The sequence below is a fragment of the Dermacentor albipictus genome, chromosome 2 (assembly GCF_038994185.2).
Source record: "Dermacentor albipictus isolate Rhodes 1998 colony chromosome 2, USDA_Dalb.pri_finalv2, whole genome shotgun sequence".
NCBI lineage: Eukaryota > Metazoa > Arthropoda > Arachnida > Ixodida > Ixodidae > Dermacentor > Dermacentor albipictus.
In genome coordinates this window covers 186,250,769-186,270,053 of record NC_091822.1, presented here as the reverse complement: position 1 = coordinate 186,270,053, position 19,285 = coordinate 186,250,769, and the positions used below count along the sequence as shown (strand labels likewise).

The 19,285-nt window shown below is 43.3% G+C and overlaps 3 protein-coding genes across 9 annotated transcripts in view; 1 reads left to right on the top strand and 2 right to left on the bottom strand.

Moving 5' to 3' along the window:
* Nucleotides 1-6,081, bottom strand: part of LOC135919909 (cyclin N-terminal domain-containing protein 1-like) — a 201,724-nt gene extending 195,643 nt beyond the window's left edge. For 5 of the 6 annotated variants that reach the window (XM_065453936.2, XM_065453924.2, XM_065453930.2 and 2 more), the window contains exons 1-3: nucleotides 5,670-6,081; nucleotides 2,447-2,550; nucleotides 1,753-1,915 (exon numbers count right to left, since the gene is read on the bottom strand). In XM_065453936.2, coding sequence (XP_065310008.1) covers nucleotides 1,753-1,915; nucleotides 2,447-2,550; nucleotides 5,670-5,819 — 417 coding nt within the window. In that variant the 5' untranslated portion in view covers nucleotides 5,820-6,081. Of the gene's footprint in view, nucleotides 1-1,752; nucleotides 1,916-2,446; nucleotides 2,551-2,678; nucleotides 2,733-5,669 lie in introns of those variants that run through there. The other variant, XM_065453956.1, reaches the window with a different exon arrangement.
* A 126-nt stretch (nucleotides 6,082-6,207) lies between these two features.
* Scox (Synthesis of cytochrome c oxidase) lies at nucleotides 6,208-16,323 on the top strand. Its single transcript, XM_065453963.2, has 7 exons — nucleotides 6,208-6,405; nucleotides 6,477-6,557; nucleotides 6,629-6,719; nucleotides 10,331-10,528; nucleotides 13,451-13,543; nucleotides 14,723-14,838; nucleotides 16,027-16,323. The coding sequence occupies exons 1-7, from the start codon at nucleotides 6,328-6,330 to the stop codon at nucleotides 16,174-16,176; spliced, it is 807 nt and encodes a 268-aa protein (XP_065310035.1). The 5' UTR covers nucleotides 6,208-6,327; the 3' UTR covers nucleotides 16,177-16,323.
* A 1,674-nt stretch (nucleotides 16,324-17,997) lies between these two features.
* PolrMT (mitochondrial RNA polymerase) overlaps nucleotides 17,998-19,285 on the bottom strand; it is a 78,865-nt gene continuing 77,577 nt past the window's right edge. For both annotated transcript variants that reach the window (XM_065453974.2, XM_065453982.2), the window contains exon 33: nucleotides 17,998-18,195. In XM_065453974.2, the coding sequence (XP_065310046.1) occupies nucleotides 18,146-18,195 (50 nt within the window). In that variant the 3' untranslated portion in view covers nucleotides 17,998-18,145. The remainder of the gene's footprint in view (nucleotides 18,196-19,285) is intronic.

The following is a 19,285-nucleotide window of genomic DNA, read 5'->3' as shown; positions in this document are numbered from 1 at the left end:
CCAGGCGTGCGCTACGAGTTAATTTCCACCACCAGCTGCACAGAGAGCACAGCACACGAGCGTTTTTGCATTCCGCCTCCATTCAAAATGCAGCAGTGCTGTCGTCGAGCTTCACGCACTTCCCCGCGTGCTGGCGGGCGAACAGTTGCGGTGTTGGAAGCTGCGTTTGGCGGCACAGAACGCAAGAACACCTCACGCGACGACCGACACAGGCAAACTTCTTATTCATTTAGAACGCGTCCCGTGTATACTGCCTAATCATGGTGCCGGCACTATGATTAGGCCTACTTATGGCATGATAATACGTGCGCGCCAATAGAGACCTTTAGCGTGTCCGCTATTCCGGCAAACAGGGGTGGTTTGGGCGGATTGCCGGATGGTCGGGGGCGTAAACGTGAGCGGTCGAAGCGATGCAGCCGCCTGGTGACGTACAGCTCAACGAGACAAACACAGAGCTAAAATTGCAGTAACCTACTACATTATGCTTCGCTGCTGGTACAAATTTTGGGTAGCGGCGTGATTGTGAGCACGATTACGCCGCTGTCAAAAATTTACACCAGCAGCTAAGAAGAATATAGTAATTGGTTCTGTGTTTATGTGGCTGAGCTTTGCAACACCAGCTGGCGCCACCAATCTGGCCGCTCACGTTTACGACCCCGCTCATCCGGCAAATCACCCGCGCTTACCAGAATAAATGCGCAATATAAGATGCCCCGTTTCGCAAGTTTCATGAAAAAATGATGAGGGGGAGGGGAAGAAAGGTAGAAAAACCAATTTCTTTGAAATCGTCATCTGAACAACAAGTGCATCAGAGGGGAGTGCACACTCATCGACCGGTAGAGCATACAACCACGGCAGTTTGCCAAAAATGTAACGCAGCGCTGATTTGGGTATACCGAGGCAATGTTGTGGTATAGCTTCTAACATGAAGTCATCTCCGATGGAGTATACAATATTTTTTTCTGCCCAAATAAAATTAGCGCATCGATATCAAACAAGGACGTGCTCGGTCACTGTTATACATCATGCATAATAGCACACGCACTTGGTTGTTAGACCACTCGACACATCATTCGGGCAACGTTCACATTTGCCGAGCGAAAGCGAGCGAAACCGCAAATGGAGGCGAAATTTCCGCGCGTCCCCGCTATACACACTGCATGGCGCTTCCGCATGCGCACACGCTTCATCTGTGAACCAGCGCGCACACACCACTCGCACATTTTCTTTTTTTCGATGTTTACTTTTTTTTCACCGAACCTCATGCGTCATGGTGCGAAAGGGAGCGAAATATATGCGATAGTTATCGTCACTTGAGAGTCGCTAAATGCAACTTATCACAACTTATCGCACTCGAAGGGTTCCGTTTCTTGCTTACTGTCCTCACGCTCTCTCTCCCTTGCAAATAACAATGGAAAAAGAGGGACGTATCAGGAACGACGTCGAGAAACACAGCCGGGAGATGCTTGCTTGCTTGCCCGACTGACTGATGATTGATTGAACGATCGACTGATTGGCGCGGACTCAAAGTCCCGAATCAACGCCCGATGCTACGAGTGATGCCGCATTCGAAGGCTGCCGCTTAATTTCCATCGCCACGGCGATCAATAACATGAGGCTCGGTGGCGCACACACAGACAAGCGTCTCTGCATTTCCGCTATAGCAGTCGGAACATGCGGTCGAGAACCGAGCCCGCGAGAGGTCAACAGACCGCCGTCGTCGTGCATGCAGCTCGTGCGATAAACACGCACCTTGACGCTGGAGAACATCTTGCTGGCAATCTGTATGCAGGAGAGCATGCGCAGCATCACCTGCTCCCGCATCCGGCCCACCACGCTGTCCCACGACACGGCGGCGCAGGCGGACGGAAGGCCCAGCTGCTTGCGCAGGTCGCGCACGTGCTGCACGAGGAATCTGCACGCGCAGGCACCGGGCGGTGATGATGCACGACGCTATTTGTTTTGAATGATTCATTTACTAATTAACACTAGCTGTTCGGGATTTAAGCAGAGTGGAAACAAGTCAAAAATACAAGAGCTGAGTTACAAAAAGATTGGCGTAGGATATACATTAAACTAGCGCAGACCTTTTAACATATTTGGCAAACAAGAAAAGAATGTGCGCGAAATAAGTATACGTCATAGCATCGAAGGAAAGATGAACAAGCGCCAGTTTGAGATGCGTGATGGGATGGATTAGTTGGCAAAGTTTACAAGGTACTACGAGGTCACAGTCGCGAATGCCGGACACAAGACAAAGCACTATCGACACGGCGATTTTAACTCGTTCTGTGTGCTACGTTTGCGCTATGGTCAGGTTTAAACTGCGCTTGCTGTGTATAAGCGTCTCAGCCCTCCATTGCAGGGTGATATTTTAGACGCAGTGCACATGGACACACGGAGTCCCTAATGAAAGAAAAATAAACCACGGAGATTCGGCACGTACCTGTCCAGGTACTCTACAGCCGTGATTTGGACGCAGATGGGCAGCTCGAGTTTGGCGCAAGTCTGGAACAATAGCTCTACGGTATTGCTGGGAGACAGGTGGTCCTGCGCAACAAGCAATGGAGGGGAAACGATGTTAAGGCCTAACTACACGAACGCTTGTCGGCGCGCGAACGCTTGCCGGCGCGGGAACGCTCGCTGGCGCGCGCTCGAAAACGCTTGAAAGCTCGCACCCGCACGCCATGCGTTCCCCCCCCGTCACGCGGAATGGCGGTTTGAACCTACGAGGCGCGCGCCCGCTTGGCTCACTATTTTCGCCTTGGTAGACATAGTTTCGTATTTTTGTGACGTAGCCAGAGCACCGATATTTGTGTGGAGAAGACATATGCGCTGGCGCCACGCGTCGATATTCCGTATCCGATATTCTACAGTTGACATTAAGAGGAAGAATGGAGCTGGGCAGGCCACATAATGCACGAGCCAGATAATGGGTAAGTTTGAGCAGCAAAATGTGCCGCCGCTTGAGATGCCGAAAGTCAATACTATGTCCAGGAACGAGATTGTGCACTGTGAAACGCGGTCAAGAGATAAACGCATTTGGCCTTTCTTTTATTCTGCTTGTGTAGTCGCGACACACAGCGCGGAAGGAATGCAATCTTCCCACTCGCTAGAATACGGGGCCGTAACACTAGCTCAATGTCATCATTTTGATTCAGTTGGTGCACGCGAAAACTGGCGAACATAAGAATGCGATCAAAACGACGCACTCGCTGTAAATAAATGAATAAATTGACGTATAGTTTTGCAACGGTCTGCTGCGTCATTCTCCTACACGGAGCACGATGTCGTGGCCTCGATTTTCTGGCAGCGCGTTCAGGGCTCCATCTCTTATTGCGTGCGTCACGCCGAGTGGCCGATTCCAGTGACGACGCGATCTCAGCGATAATGACGACGCCGCGGAATCCGAAGACAAAAAAAATTACGAGGCTTCCACGCACAGTGGGAATCGATGTATAAGCGAAGCTCTGCGTGCTGTTTGCTTTGTTTGACGATAATTAGCGGTGACGATGGCGGCGAATGTGTAATTTCTTCGGCGTTTACTGATACACGAGAGTGGCGAGTTGATGCTAAATGTTACATCGCGTGCACCACTGCTGTTTATCTGCATAGTCTGGGTGTCCTAGACGCCGAGCGCACGCTTTGGAGCCGTTTTGTTGGCGCGTGTTTACGTGCTCCTTTTGCATATGTGGCCAGCACGCCGTTTAGACGCCAGCTCCAAGCGCTCTCTTCAGGCTACGGATGATTGTAACGTTTGCACTATCACAGCCCAGCACGCGACCTCCACAGCCCAGCATCTGCATTTTTGTCGCATAGGAAAACAAGCACAGCACGTGCCATGCGCACACGCTGTGAAACGCTGCCGCGGCGGCGGCGGCCGGGATGGATGGATGTTATGAGCGTCCCCTTTGGAACGGGGCGGTGGGTTGCGCCACCAAGCTCTTGCTATTATACTGCTTAATGTCCTACCCAAGTTAAAAAAGAAAAACAAAACACTTTGAACTCCCACAACCACATCTTCTGGGCGGGATGCGCGGAGGCGAGCGCCATCTGGTGGCGTTGCAAGAAAGCCAGCAGTGCGCGCTAGCAAGACCACACACACCAGCAGCAGCGCTCAGTAAGTCGGCAGAAAAGGCAAAGAAAGCTTCGCTTTAAAAGGGAAAATGAAGCGTCATCAGAAAATACAGCCCCTGGAATCTTCCATGGCATATACTTCATATAGCATATACATGTACCGTTGGAACGCGAGTAAAACCAGCCGACTGCACTGCAAGAAATACGCAGGCCGACAATTAACGAATACAGCGATCAGCTATATGTAGGTCGCGGAATTTTCGACTACAGCGAGTCCATCAGCGTACGCTCACAAAGTATACACCGGAAGGCAGCTGAAATTGTCGTTTGTATTTAGGCTGCATGGGTCGCCTCGCCGAAACGTACCACCAGACTGCAAGATGCCTAGCGAGTGAAAACTTTATTGTAAATGTCCGGCGATTTGGGCGGGGTGGAGCCACAAGCACCCCAGCCTAGGTGACGGCCTCGAGTCCTTGGACTCGGGCGGCTTCCTCGGCGTGCCGGACGGCCCACAGTTGATGAGGGAAGTCGTGGCTGAGCAGGGCCGCCTCCCAACGGGCCCCTCGGTTCTAAGATGCACCGAATTCTGTCTTGCTGCAGTTTTCTTTATATCTTATTTGCTGCGCGCAGTAATCGGCGATTAGTAGTCACGGCAAAAAGACAGCGAACTGAAGAAATGCGCGCGTCATTGTTGCGGCGTAGGCGCAAGTGCCACGAAAGAAAAAAAAAAAGTTGAACCTTAATTTAATCTAAACTTATCTGATGCCATCACCTATCCTTACGGCTCTCCGCGGAGATTCTTGAATAGAATTACAGTGGTGTCATTCTTTATCTTTTGCGATTACGAGTGAATTGATTCATTTCTTGGAGCACTTACCCCGACTGACAGTGTTTACCTTCCAGCAGAACTTTATTTTCACAAGGGCTATGGGAGAGGCAGTAGTGGTGGTGGGCTCCGGCTGAACTGGTGTTTAACTCGTACCTAAAGCTCGTTGCACTAGCACTGTTTGCATACAGCCCCTTTCGGAATGGAGCTGGAAAACGAACACGCGACCATGTGCTCAGCTGCAAAACGCCATATGCACTGAGTTACCACAGCCGAACGTTGGTTCATTCAGTATAACACACGCCCGCCGAGCTGCAAAATGTCCGATACTTCCTACTCACCAGAATTAACTCGATAGTCATGTGCAGTCTCTGCACGTGTTTTCCGACTGAAATTCGAGTATCGAATGCGCGTTGCGAGTTCTGAAATGCTCATCATATGCGAATCAATTCCGCCCGTTCATTCGGCCTCTGAGACCAGCCTTAAGGTGCTTAAGCTACAGAGACTGCAAGACGAAGCGTATATCGCTACTGCTGAAAAGCACGGAACATATACGTCTCGCGCCCACATTCAGGGCACGTGGTGCAGTGGCTGACACTGACAACGAAGCTCAGTATGAGAGACATTGCCAGGGAACTAAAGATCGGAGTTTACAAGAAAAAGAAGGAAAACGAGCGACGGAACTGCATGTTTCAACCTTTGTAACACGAATGGCACAATGTTACGGAAGCGCCATAGAAACGCAATTACACATCGAAGGACTCACCAAATACTCTTCTGGTTCACGAACGGCTTCGTCGTTTTGCTTGGCAAGGATGCAGAGCACATCTTGGAGCATATCGGGATCTATTATGGGCAGCTGCCTTGAGAAGTAAACGTCGTCATCGTGGTCCGAATCGGAACTCTCCTTCGCCATAGAGCCCAGGAAGTAGTCGTGAACCGTCGATTACGCAGGCTTATGCGCTAGAAGCGTTATAATATTCAACGCTTTTAGAGAACTATACGTACGGTCATTGAGAACGATAATAATCTTCAAAAGTTCAAAGACACGCGTCACAACACACTACGCAGTTGACAGAACGCTAAACTACATCGGTGCGTCTGCTCGGCTTCATGCTTAGGTCTTTTCCACCATCACTTTTCAAAGAAATACTCCTCTTTTTATTTTGTTGTTTGTTGTTTTAAACATACCCTTGCAGTCCCACTTTCGTGATCTTCCTAAAGTGCAGTAAAAGAACTATAAGCTTCATTTTAGCTTCATTAATACAACTTTCCCGCCATATTTGACGAACGAAGTGAGCGTGCTCCGGCAACCATGACAATGGCGCTATTACGGTTTGTTGCAGACTGCTAACAAACGCGTGCTGACTTGTTTGCGGGGAGTTCTTCAACTTTCGCTTTCGTCATTGGGACGTTTCAAAGTCATGTTACGAACGTTGGGCCGATGTCAGCGTCTTGTACTGTCGAGGACACTGAACCTGTCCTTTCGATCGCCTCCAAAGGTGGTTTTAAAATACTGCGCCGACACGGCACCCACAGACAGGGCGTTAACTCGCTTGAAATTTCGTTTCAGCTCCAATGTTACGAAGTTCGTTTCGCACCAAGTTGCAGGAACTTCGCTGCTGACAGACGAAATCCGAAAGACAAGAAAGTGGTATGTGCTACTTATGTTCTCAACTTGGCGCACGTATGAAGCACATTACGTTGCCGGGTTATTTTGCGTAGCCGATCACGTGGAAAAGCCTGGGCATCACTTTCGCCGTCGGCGGCTGCCTGTTGGGCTGGATGCTGTACACGAAAAAGAAAAAGCAGCAAGGTAAGGTACGCCCTTTTGTCGTTTTGCGCGTTCGCTGCATTCCGGTATTTTTGCTTTCGAAAGGATCGCCAGCCTGCGAAGCTGTCAAAATATATTCGAGGACTAGCTGCTTTCAAATAGTCGTAATATCGTGCAGCTAGAAAACACAGCATTGAAAAAACGCAGACGAGAAAGACGAAGAAAACAGTACATCACTCACAGCACCTAAAGAATATCTGGTTCTGGGAGTGTTTAAATCCTTAGTACTTAACTAATATCCGTTTAGTCTGAGTACCTGGGCACACCGGCCTAGTTCTAAATGAAACGGCTGATTCATTGGTGAAAGCATGGCTACACCAGCCTTGATCAGAGCTGCAAAACTTCTAGGGCAAATGATGATGCAAGAATTCTCTGTGCCATGTATAACAAATTCCTCGGATTTTAAACACTTATTGTACACCTAGAAAAGTACGGTTTGCCTATAAAAAAAAAAAATTGAGGTAACCATTGGTAGGCTTCGCCGTCGAATAGCTTCTTTAAATATTTATACAGGGCTGGTCTGGCCCCCTCACCGATTTGTCATGTGTGGGGAAGATGAAACCATAGCACATTTTAAAAAAATTTCTTGTCAACGATTTATTAGCTTAAGAAAATGAACCTTAAAAACACCACCCCGCCTTCTTGCATTAGATTTAACTGTTCTAAATGTGCTTTCTTTGGGTGCCTCTACACTTGGGCATAGCAACGGAAGGGTTAGCGCTTCCATTCAAAATTTTTTTTCAGTATTAATGAAATTTAAACTCTGAATACAAAATTTTTTAGCCTCCTTTTCTTTCACCAAAACTGAACTTGAAATGTTTTTACTTTATGCTCAGGGTAGAATTTTCAGTTTCATGAAATCATGCAGGCTCTACACTCTGTATCTTTTGATTATAGCTTACCTATTGTAAAATTTTGACTTACACTTTACTATAGCATACCCGATTCTTGGCCAATTTCCCAGAGTGGTTATGTGCCAGTAGATCACAAGGTTCTACATCTACATAGATGGAAACAAGTATGTGCCACTAACATCCAGGCTCTACATCTACAACAACAACATGAGAAACAAGTGTTAAACACACAAGGTCATCGATAGACATAAAGTCTAGCTCTCTCACCTACTCCAAGGCTAAAAAGTACATGTGTGAGACTCCTACTAAGAAGGACTTCTTGAAAGAGAGCGTTTTAGACCAAGTAGTCTCTGCTGCTCAGATTTCTTCACCATAGGAATTTCAACAGTAATTCAGTGAAACTGTCGTTCCATACTTTCAGATGTGGCAGACTTAGTATATCTTGCTTCTAAATATTCTCCAGATATTATTATTTTACAGGAAACTTGACTTGCTGCCAGTCAGGCTTTTAATTTTAAAAATGTCTGACGTTTTTGATTGGATTGCCTTTACCGAGGCGGGTGTTTAGTTTTCTTTGTGTCTGCAAAGATGCAAGCACAGTTAAAACAATTAAATGCGTCTATACGTCAAGTTTTCCATTTTAATTATGCCTTATCAGGCCTCGAAATTGAGTTCGGGGACATATTTCCGAATCATGCTTAACTGTTGCCTAGCAGGCATTTAATCAGCACATTACAAGGCCACCTAAGCCAGCTAGCTACTGGCACTTCTATGTGCAATGAGAAGGCAGGAGCAGGATTTCATCTGAATCTCTGCAATGGCCTTACTCTCTTCACCTTTCCTACTTCACACACATAAATCAGGCAGAATTATTTGTGATTGTATTAGCATTATGAAAGCTTTCCCAAATGACTCATAAGCTGTTATTGTGACAGACTCGCCGTCTGTATGCACAGCACTTACTGCATTCAATAATTCTCCAAACACTTTCTTCCATGGTTCCTCCCAAGTATACTTGCTTTGGGCACCGGGACATCGTGGGTTGCACTTGAATGAAATGGCTGATTCACTCGCACAAGCATCCCTCAATGTCCTGTCATGTAACCGTAGCTAGGTACACAAATTTCTCTATATCGCAAAATTACGCAAAATCTATTCTAACATCGTCTTCTAAATTCGACCATCTTTGTTTCCCGTGGAATAATAATTGGTGTCCTTCGAGGCAACTTGAAGTTTCCACTACAAAATTGGGATGCCACATAGTGCCTCTAAATTTTGCTTACACAGGTCTGGTCCCGCTGTGGCCCCTCTATGTTCTTTTTGCAATGCACCTGAATCTATTAGAATTTTTTTGTCTCGTACCACCGCTTTTTAAGACAAAGAAAATTCTTAGAAATTTCATTTTGTAACTCACGCTATCGCTAACCTCGCCAACCATTCTTTCTTTTGGGGCGACTTCACTGGGATCCAGCCACAGGGATGCTTTTCTTGCAGTTTGCAGTTTTATTAGACACAAAAAAAGTACCTTGCTGAAATTCTAAAATTATCAATTGTCCCTATCATCTCACTTCTTTATGTTATATTATTTTATCCCAAAAGCCTTAACAGGATTTTTTCTAACTTCTAAATAATATTTCTTTAACCCACGCTCTGCTATGCAACCATAGTTTTTGTTTTAATTCTAATACACATACTTAAAACCACCTGCTTCTTGGCCATTCGCCTGTAGTGGGTATGCACCAATATTTGGAGACAAGAAAAGGCACTTTTATTTTTCCTACAGGCCATCTCTCTCTCTCTCTCTCTCTCTCTCTCTCTCTCTCTCTCTCTCTCTCTCTCTCTCTCTCTCTCTCGTTCGGAGGTCATTGAAAGAGTTGCTTCGTTCCCGAATATGTGAATAAACATGATTGTCACACTTGCAGCACACAAAACAGTAGACTGCTTTCCACCAATGATGGTGCGAATAGCAGGTTTTATTGATTTGTCATTGCATACCGACTTTTTGCCACCAAGTTGTGCCATTTCACCAAGGAAAAAGAACATAATGCTGAACGTAAACGTAAACCAAGCAAGGGAAACCTCGGCATGGAGCCAACATTGTGGCAAACGGACTAGTCTTTGTCGGAGCACTGACAAAAATGGATCCCCTTGTCCAAACATTGATTTCAGCCTGAGACATTCCTTGTTTGACCAGTGTTGAGTGCTTAAAGTATCCATCTTCTGTGAATCCTTTGTCTTGTCTGGATTTTGACTTACCATATGGCGATTACATGTAAGCATATTGCATTGATATGAAAGAAAGTTGGTGTAAATGATGCATTCTTAGTCCAGTGTTTGACAGAAGCCTATCTGGTGAGGAAAGTAGATAATTGAAATAAAGCATACGTTTACGAATTAAAATAAATAAAATATAATATTGATGACGTTTTGTGGTCCATAAGGGTGGGTCCCTTGTTCACAGAGTGCTTATGAATACTATGGCAGTGGCTTATGTACAGAGTAGATGGCACAGTGAGTGCATGCAAATGTCAGGCAGATTACTTAGTGCCTGATTTATTGTGTGTGATGTGGTTTGTATGTGCAGTAATTGTAAGAGCAGATATGTCAAAAAGCTTTTTTTTTTCTGTGACGATTACAGATGCTTAAACCCAGTTGATGTGATTTACCATATCATTGTGATACTCGGATAGAGCATACACGATCTACAATTATTCACAATTTAATGATATCTTCATGCAGCTTTGGACAAGGAACGCAAGAAGGCATTGGGAAAGGCAGCCATCGGTGGCAGTTTTGAGCTGGTTGACCACAACAATGAGCCCAAGTCAAGCAAGGACTTTCTGGGCAAATGGCTGCTCATTTACTTTGGGTTTACACACTGTCCAGACATCTGTCCCGACGAGCTCGAAAAGTTGTCCAAAGTCATAAATATCATGGGTGGGTGAACTTTTCTTTCTTCAGGCATGATGCATCACCTGGGAAAATGACTTCCGTTTAACCTTTTCTATATGGTTGTAAATAATGCTCTTTTGCTGAAATGCACAGCTGATGAGTAGAGCTTTTATAATGTTTTATGTTGTTCGTGCCAGTAAGAAGACGCTCATGGCTCATCTGTTTCCTTAAGCTTGCTGAAATATGAACCAAAATGTGTGAAAACACTTGCAGGCATTTTGCCAAATAGCCTTTTTTATTTTGCGGCTCTTAGAAAGAGTTCATTGATACATGCAAAAAGTTCATGGTAGATACATACATGAATATGTATAGTTGTGACCCCAGAGCTCAAATATAACTTTTGAGGGGGGTTTTTGGTTTAACAGTGATAATTACTTGTGATATGCCATACTGTTGACAAATAATATACAAGTACATAATACAGAAACATACAAGTTCTTTTGCAGGACGATGGTGTACTTCTTGTATTGCAAGTCTTTCCCATTTTTGTGGATTTCTCAACAATTGTCCTTGCTGTAACAAAACAGGTTATTATTGACTTTGACAATCCACGCAGACTATTCCGAATGACACAGAATATTTGTCAGTTCCTCCAAAGCACTTGACAAGCTTCACCGTACTGTACTACTTAATAAACTTGAGTTTTACGGTTTCCACAGTGCGGCATTAGATTTAATAAATGCCTACTTATTATTTCGTGTTAAGTGTGTTGAAATAGGCAAAATTAAATCCAGATTTCTGCCAATTAAGACAGCAGTACCACAAGGCAGTGTCTTGGGGCTGTTATTGTTTAACCTCTTTATAAATAACATAGTATGCATTACCTCGGACGTTAAATTTGTAATATATGCAAAAGACACTAGCATATTCATCACTGGAGCTACTTGCAAAGCACTATTCGATATCGGTAACAAAGTACTAAAAGATCTTCCATGAATGGAGCTAAGGGCCCCTCACCAGGTGTGGCCATGTTGAGCTGACAAGCGCAGTACATACAATGTGTACTAACGATCGTGTCCCTACATGCAGCAGAAAGAGCTTAAATTTCAAACCAAACACCGTTTGTCCTCCTTGCGGGCGCCGCGCCCCCCAGCTGGAGAGTCGACGTCATTCATACAAGTGCACCTATGAACTTGGCGGCTCTGTGACAACACTCACATTTAGAGAATTATTCAAGGCAGCATCAGTTATTTGTTTAATCTGTTGCTTCAATATACAAATTAAAGTATAGAGAAATAATAAAACATATAAACCGAATCTCTGCATGTTTTCATTTTACTTTGCACCACAGCAAAAGAAAGATGTACTCCTGTTTCGTTTGCTTGTTCCCACATCATGCAGTCGCACAACTGTCATTTTCTACCATGTTCCAGGAATGCCCCAATCATGCTCCTTCATCCTTTCGCATCTACCTGAATGCTCATAACTGTGGCACTGACTCATACCGCTAATCAGGTGTTGTCGTGCAGAGCACGCAAAATCGTCTGCTGCGCGAAATGAGACAAGCTCGCGCGTGAGACCATCATCGGAAGTGTGCCACTCAGAAAAAACACGAGAGAGAAAAAAATACAAAAGTAGGCAGGGCCCGTGATGTATCCATCACGATTCTTAGGCTCCGGTATGGGAGAACGCAGGGAAGGAATTTCACATGCAGAGGCTAGACGAAGGAAGTGGAGAGAGTAGAGTGTCTATGTTGGCGGTGATGCCCACCTTCTGAAATCATGGGTTCATGGCACTTCAGATACTTCTATCTCTGCCAATCCTGTCTCTCAGCAACGCTAACATACCCTGTGTGAGTGGTCTAATATCACATGTAGCAATATCTAACGAACATCTAACATGGAACACCCACACCCATTCACTAATAGTTCAGCTATCCAAGGGATGTGGTATAATGAACTGAACACACTTTATTGCAAAATTATTATCTCATCTACAACTCTTATCTTTTCTAGCCACCTAACCTACGGTAACTTAGTATAGGGCACCACAACACAGACTAGCCTATATAAGATTGAAGTGTCACAGAAAAAGCTATGCATATTATTCACAATATGCCCTATGATGTACCATGCATAATTTATTTCATGAACACAAAATCTTGTACAAATTGCATTGTACAAATTGTACAAACACAAACTGCTTGTACGATTATAGCCGTATACATCACTACATCAGGCAAAAAGAAGGCACCTAGCAGATTTATTTATTTATTTATTTATTTATTTATTTATTTATTTATTTATTTATTCAAGTTTCCTTAGAGGTTCCGTCAGGAACATTGAGTAAGGGGGAAGATTGAGTGAAACAAGTTTAACAGAAGCAATGCAGATTAAACAACACAATGTAGTTACATAGCACAAATAAATAAACGAAAAGTTAACATGACGCAAGTACATAATAGTTACAAAAAGATTATTGTTTGCAAAGGCGCGATAACGCAAGAATGTAAGAATTTCGCGAATTGGTAGAACATTTCAATTGGTAAAGCATCGCACGCGAAATGCGAAGGTCGTGGGTTCGGTTCCCACATGCGGCAAGTTTTTTCATCCACTTTAATTTCCATTAATTTATTGTTTCTTTATTTCATTTATTAAGCACAAGTAATTTCCCCTATGTTGTCCTTGGTGTCAGTGTTTGTTGGCTTCTCATGATATGACATTGTGACTACTGTGTTTCATTCAGTGCAGACCTTGTGCTTACCGTACACATATCTTTATCTTGCTTTCGTTTGCTGAATTTAATTGATCGTTTCATGTATTTAATTATGAAGCTTCAAGATCTAAAAATATTATACTCCCACACTCACCACGTGCAAGTTAAAAGCACTTTTTATGAAGCGGTGTTGCCGATGGTCAGCTCTTAAATGTGCTTATTATTTTTCTTTTTTTTTTCTTTTTTTTTCAGAGAAAGAAGCGCCAGACTTCCCATTGCAACCATTGTTCATATCAATAGACCCTGAGAGGGACGATGTGAAGGCAGTCAAGGCTTATGTCGGAGGTAAAACCAATTCTCATTGGTGTTGTAGTCAACATAGCTTTGTTCAGAGGAAGTCCCGCATTCTTGCAAGGAAAACGTGGGAATGGAATGCATCAGTGCAACATCAACAGTGGTCAGTGATGAACAATGGTTGAACAAGGGATGCCTCAGGCTAGACCCCACATTTCAGCAAAGTGGCTTGTCTTTACTTGGGATGTGTGACGAAAATAAGTTCCCTTGTTGAAACATTGTTTCTAGTCTAAAACATGCATTGTTCGACCACTGTTCCATCGCTTCAAATCTCTGTCGTCCTGTGAACCATTTGTCTTCTCGTGCACAGGAGAAGTAGTCTTTCTAATTCTTGTTCCAGATTGGCTGACATAATCTGTAGCATTGACTATACTGCATGGCCTAATAAGCGACACATTGAGCAAGTGCTGTTTGTTGCAACAGGTGTCACTTTAATTGAGAAAGTGTCATTTGCGGTTGAAGCAGTGCTAGTTGGTAAATCAGCCAGCGCATTATATGCTCGTTCCTTTAGCCAGTATTTGCAAAACAACATTAACTTTATCAGTTGTCACGAGCAAAGACCAGACAACATTGCATCCAATGCAATGTGCTGCACATTGGAAGTCCTGACATTTGCAAAGCTGTGGTGCCTAAAATACAACACATATTTCATTTGCAGAGGAAGAATGGCCATTTTTATTAGCAGCTTTCACAAGTATATCGTAACCATTGGAACATTTCAAATCACAAAAATACTGGTTTCAGAATTAGCGTTGACTGTCCGAGTAGTGTTTATATTTGAAGTACTGCCATCGACGCTACATACTTAATGCAGCAAAGTTAGTTCAATAATCACACTCGTAGGCAAATGCATTCTATAGTGATGGTCACTAAGCCTTACTGAATGACAGCCTGCAAGTGGCACTAATGTAAAGTACACTCACTCAGTGTTGTTAAATTTGCCTATCCAAGTGTTCATATACACACTGTCACGCTTAATTTTATGCATTATAACTTTTATTTTTCACTTTCTTTTAATATAGAATGTGCACATGTAATTTCAGCAGTCATGTTGTCATTCCTTTTTCTTCTGGTTGCCGAGAGCTGTTTCCACAGACATGTTTCAATAAAACCACGTAGTGAAGTCATCATGCTTGTTTGTTTAATTGCCCATTTCGATCTTTACCACAGAATTTCATCCAAGACTTTTGGGCCTTACTGGATCCAAGGAACAGGTTGAAAAGGCATCGAGAGCTTTCAGAGTATACTTCAGTGCTGGCCCTCGGGATGAAGTCGACGACTACATCGTAAGTCATTGTCCAACAGATATTCACTGCCCTGCTGTTCTCCAAGATGCCTGCAACTTTGTCACTATCGGCTTTTCAGTAACTGCGTGTAGAATATTGTGCTTCATAGGGTTGGCCTGTCTGTCGATCGGCATATAGTGTATGCTCAAAGTCAAATCGCATATACCGTCACATCCGACTACCAACATACTACAGACATAATGATGGCGTCATAGAAATTCTGTAATTCATGAAATTCTCTTACAACCTGTAAATCTGGGAATGCAAGCGAATGCTTATGAAAACTAGGGATTGGAGTTTTTGGCAACTTTATTATTTTTTTTAAGTTATGCAGACATTTGTTGGGATTAATTTTCTGGCACTTATCGATGCCTATCTTTTTATTACAATACAGCCTTATCGACACTTTCAGCCTTTTGAAACACTGCTTACACGTATTTATATTGGGTAGGAAACTAAAACATGAAAAATTATTTCATCCAAGAGGCATAGCGGCTCAGGTCGTTGCGTTTCAAGGGGGCTTAAGCACGAGCACTGAAGGTCCGATCATGCGGACCCAGGTTGACACGCCACGACGAATTTCTAAATTCAGCACTTCTCAGTTTAAACCAGATTTCTGAAATTTCTGATTGGTAGGCAGTTTTTGGCATTTACCTGTATAAAATCAAAAACTCTAATCCCTATAACTTTGGTCTCGGGCCTTGCATTTTCAGTTTTGTTATAGCAGTAGAATACTAATTGAAATAAAGCATGGCCAACCAAATTTTAGATTTACCTTGCTATATCTGATCATTTGTAATCACTGTTTGATATACCAAGGCGAGACTACAGCATTCCATTAGTCCACATCTTCACGTATGATAGTTGTCACAATCACCATCCCTTAAAAACATGCTAACCTACAACCCAAAAATGTGATTTTTTTTTTCTACTTTGTCATATCCACAGTCGTTACATCAAAGTTTGACTGTGTTATGTTCGCGTGTTCAGATGTGCGACAAGTCCACAATCACTGTTTATTAAAGACACTCTAAAGCTGCAGCTTACAAATTTTCCATTGGCAGAATGTGCCCATATGTCAACTCCTTGGTGTACAGCTTGCAAGAGCCCAAGCAGGCAGCAGCGGCTTCATTATTTCTAAGGCTTTTGTTGCATAACATGAAGATCTCTATTCAAACCTCCTTTCAGGTTGACCACACAGTTATCATGTACTTGGTGGACCCTGACGGGGAATTTGTCGACTACTATGGCCAAAACAGGACAGCCCAGCAGATAGCGTCAGCTCTTCAGCTGCAAGACGCGAAGTACAAACATGCCAAGGGAAGTTCTTGGTTTTGAACAAGCTAGAAGACTCGAGCCTTTCTTTTTTTTCTTTTTTACAATATGTGTGAAATGCGCTTCAAAATATGACACTGTAAATATGGCACGTATGTGCCAGGTTAGGTAATGTGCATTTATGAATAAACTAATATTGATGCTATGCTCTACAGTGTGTGTTGCTGAAAGCGCAATGAGAGACGGAGAACAAAACACTTGCCCCGTTTTTTTTGTTGTTCTTTTGTCTCGGGTCTTAACCCGTTAGATTAAAAAATTCACAATTAAACAAGTGATGCTCAGTCCAACAGTGTGTTGTCTGTACACCCTCTTGTCTACGTGTGTAAGCGTGTAAAAAAAAATCCATCGGCAGCTGTACTTTGTGTAAGAAGTCAAATTTCAATACAACAAAGCAAATTGCCAATTTTACCAACTTTGTTATGTGCAGCTTTAACAGTGTGTGTGCGTGTGTGCGTGCATGCACGTGTGTGTATTGTGGTATTTACCCCAGGCTGCAGCATGGCTTAGATACCACTGCTCCTGTAGGATGCTGTGAGAAGCCCTCTCTCGGCCGACATGTTAGGAATACACTGCATGCTCTACACCACAATACACCACAGCCAGCTCGAGTGCCTGTGGTGTGCTGAAAAATCTCAGACGTGGCACGCTAGGAATTATGTCATGGCAACATCACCAACTGCACGCGTCGCCTGCTTAGGCACTGTTTAAAGGCACCTAAAAAACAACTATACTGCAGCTTTTGCCACTGAATTTAATCCAAGCATCACTTAAATTCATCCAACTGCCAGTCATATTAATCCAAGCACCACTCAATTTAATCCAAATACCAGCGGAATGAAATCAAAATGCCTGTGAATTTAATCCAAGCATAACATGCTTCAAAAACCTTAGAAATTCAAAACAACTTAAATTTTGTGAAAATGATGGGGGTTCATGTTTTATTCCAAATAAAAGAGCAAACTGAGGGTCCAATAGCTTTCCTCCCACGTGACTAATGTAACCTTTGGATGCTTTTGCTTTTTGTGTTTTGAGAGCAACTCAGAAGACAGAAATTCTTGCAGACGAGTGAGGAAACGTCGCCATTGGATGGTTAAGCGAGTTAGTGATGCAGGTACCATGTCATTATGGGTATCAACTGAAACACCAATAAGTGACTCAATGGTGATCACTAGGTGTGGGTAGGCCTTGATCACTAGTAAATATGAATCACTTTTTCTACTGCCACTATCAGTAGCCTTCAATCAAATACATCATCATCAACACCATTCGAATTCTCGTGAAATTAGCAATTAACTGCATTTCGAAAGATATCAGTGACTTCTTGCACAAATGAAGGCTACCATTGTCATACAGAACAAAGTGATCCGTGATCACTAGTCACTATGCCCTAGCATCTCTTAGTTATAACAAAATCACTGGTTAAGAGTTTTCATTTGAAATCTATGATGCTATGCTGCATAAGAGTACAAGAACACTGGACTGAACGCATTACTAGTGATCCATGATGACTCGGCATTATAATTTAACAATCATACCAAAAATGCTCATTTCAGGACAATTTGGTTTAAGCGTGCCGTGTCTTCCGCCATTGCAGACAGACATCCAAAACAGCCACTGCCGAGTTTTGTTGCGAGATGTGACGTACACCACACCTCCATCAAAGTGTAACGGAGGTGAGATGCAGACAAAGTCTTGCTTATAATGTCCTTGTTTCAAGTGTCAAATTTTACAAAAGCTATGTGCCGATATCAAGCATATGTTTTATGGACGGGTAGGAAGGCAAGTAGGTAGGACCGGATATTCACAATAGGAACCACAAGCTCATCAACAATGTAAGCACATTTATTTAACAAATATAACATTTTTTTCTTAATTTACAGGCTACTTACATATAGTACATAAGAACAAGGCTGTGCGCATGTGTTTGCCGGACATTTTGCCATATTGTCCAACATAGATGCAGCACTGTGCCTTAACTAAAGAAGTACACAGAGTCCAACACGTTTTCCAACTTGAAGGAACCTGGAAAGCGAAAAAAGTATTCCAAGTAAGCACAATTATGGTCTACACTGTAATGTGCATGCACAATAGGATATATGCTATCATTATAAACATCATCCTAGCTATGTCAACTGAAAGACAGACTTCCCCTAATGATTGTTAATTGCCCCTGTTTTGTCTCAGCTGACTCCAGTCAATGAGTGCAAGTTTCGCAACTTCATTGCACCTTTTAAACCTCGGCCGTCCTGGATTGCATTTTCCTTCTCTTGGCACCCGTTGTTATTTTAACCCAGTTAGTATCTTCTCCATGCTTTACATGGCCTGCTCAACTCAAATTTTTTTTGGTCTCAGCCAGCATATACTGGCTAACCCTGTTTGCTCTGTGATGAACACCCACTGTCTTCCTGTCTTTTAATGTCATGCATATCACTTTTTGTTCCATCACTCATTGGCAATACTTGACTACTAAAGGCAGCATGACGGCAAAAGGATGTCAAAACTGAAGTTGTTGGTACACGAATGACAGAAAAACGAACTGCACAAAAAGGCAAGCAATGTCTTGCACTCGTGTATGTCTTTTGCTGACGGCACCCTCTGCGCAGTTTGTAGTAGTTGGCATATCAGTGGCATATCACTGTAAATTAGTGCCTCGTTAATTCACTTTGGGAATCTACACCAATTTACAGCATTCATAGCTTCATGCTCAGGCAGTCATGACAGTTGCAAAATCCTTGGCATTGTGCAAATGTTTGTGTCCTAACAGTTAGTAATTTGTAGCTATGCTCCCTTTCATACTTGGCAGCTATTGATGCGAAAGCTAAGCAAATAATGTAGTCACAGAAGCCTAACTCTGGGCACTTTGCAGCCAAGTTATATCTGATGCCTAGTCAGAAACAACTAATTTGTGTAGTATTACAACTGCAACTTACGGATGTAATTTTGCACCAAACCACATATTATTTGTGCATTTCTGTGCTTTACATTTAAATACGTCTTAATACTGCTATGTCTCTCTCTCTTTTTTTTTTTTTACTGTTTGAATATAATTGTGTTTTAATTACAACCGCAAGCAGTGTACAGTGGTCGTGGTAGTTGCAGAAATGTGCCACTC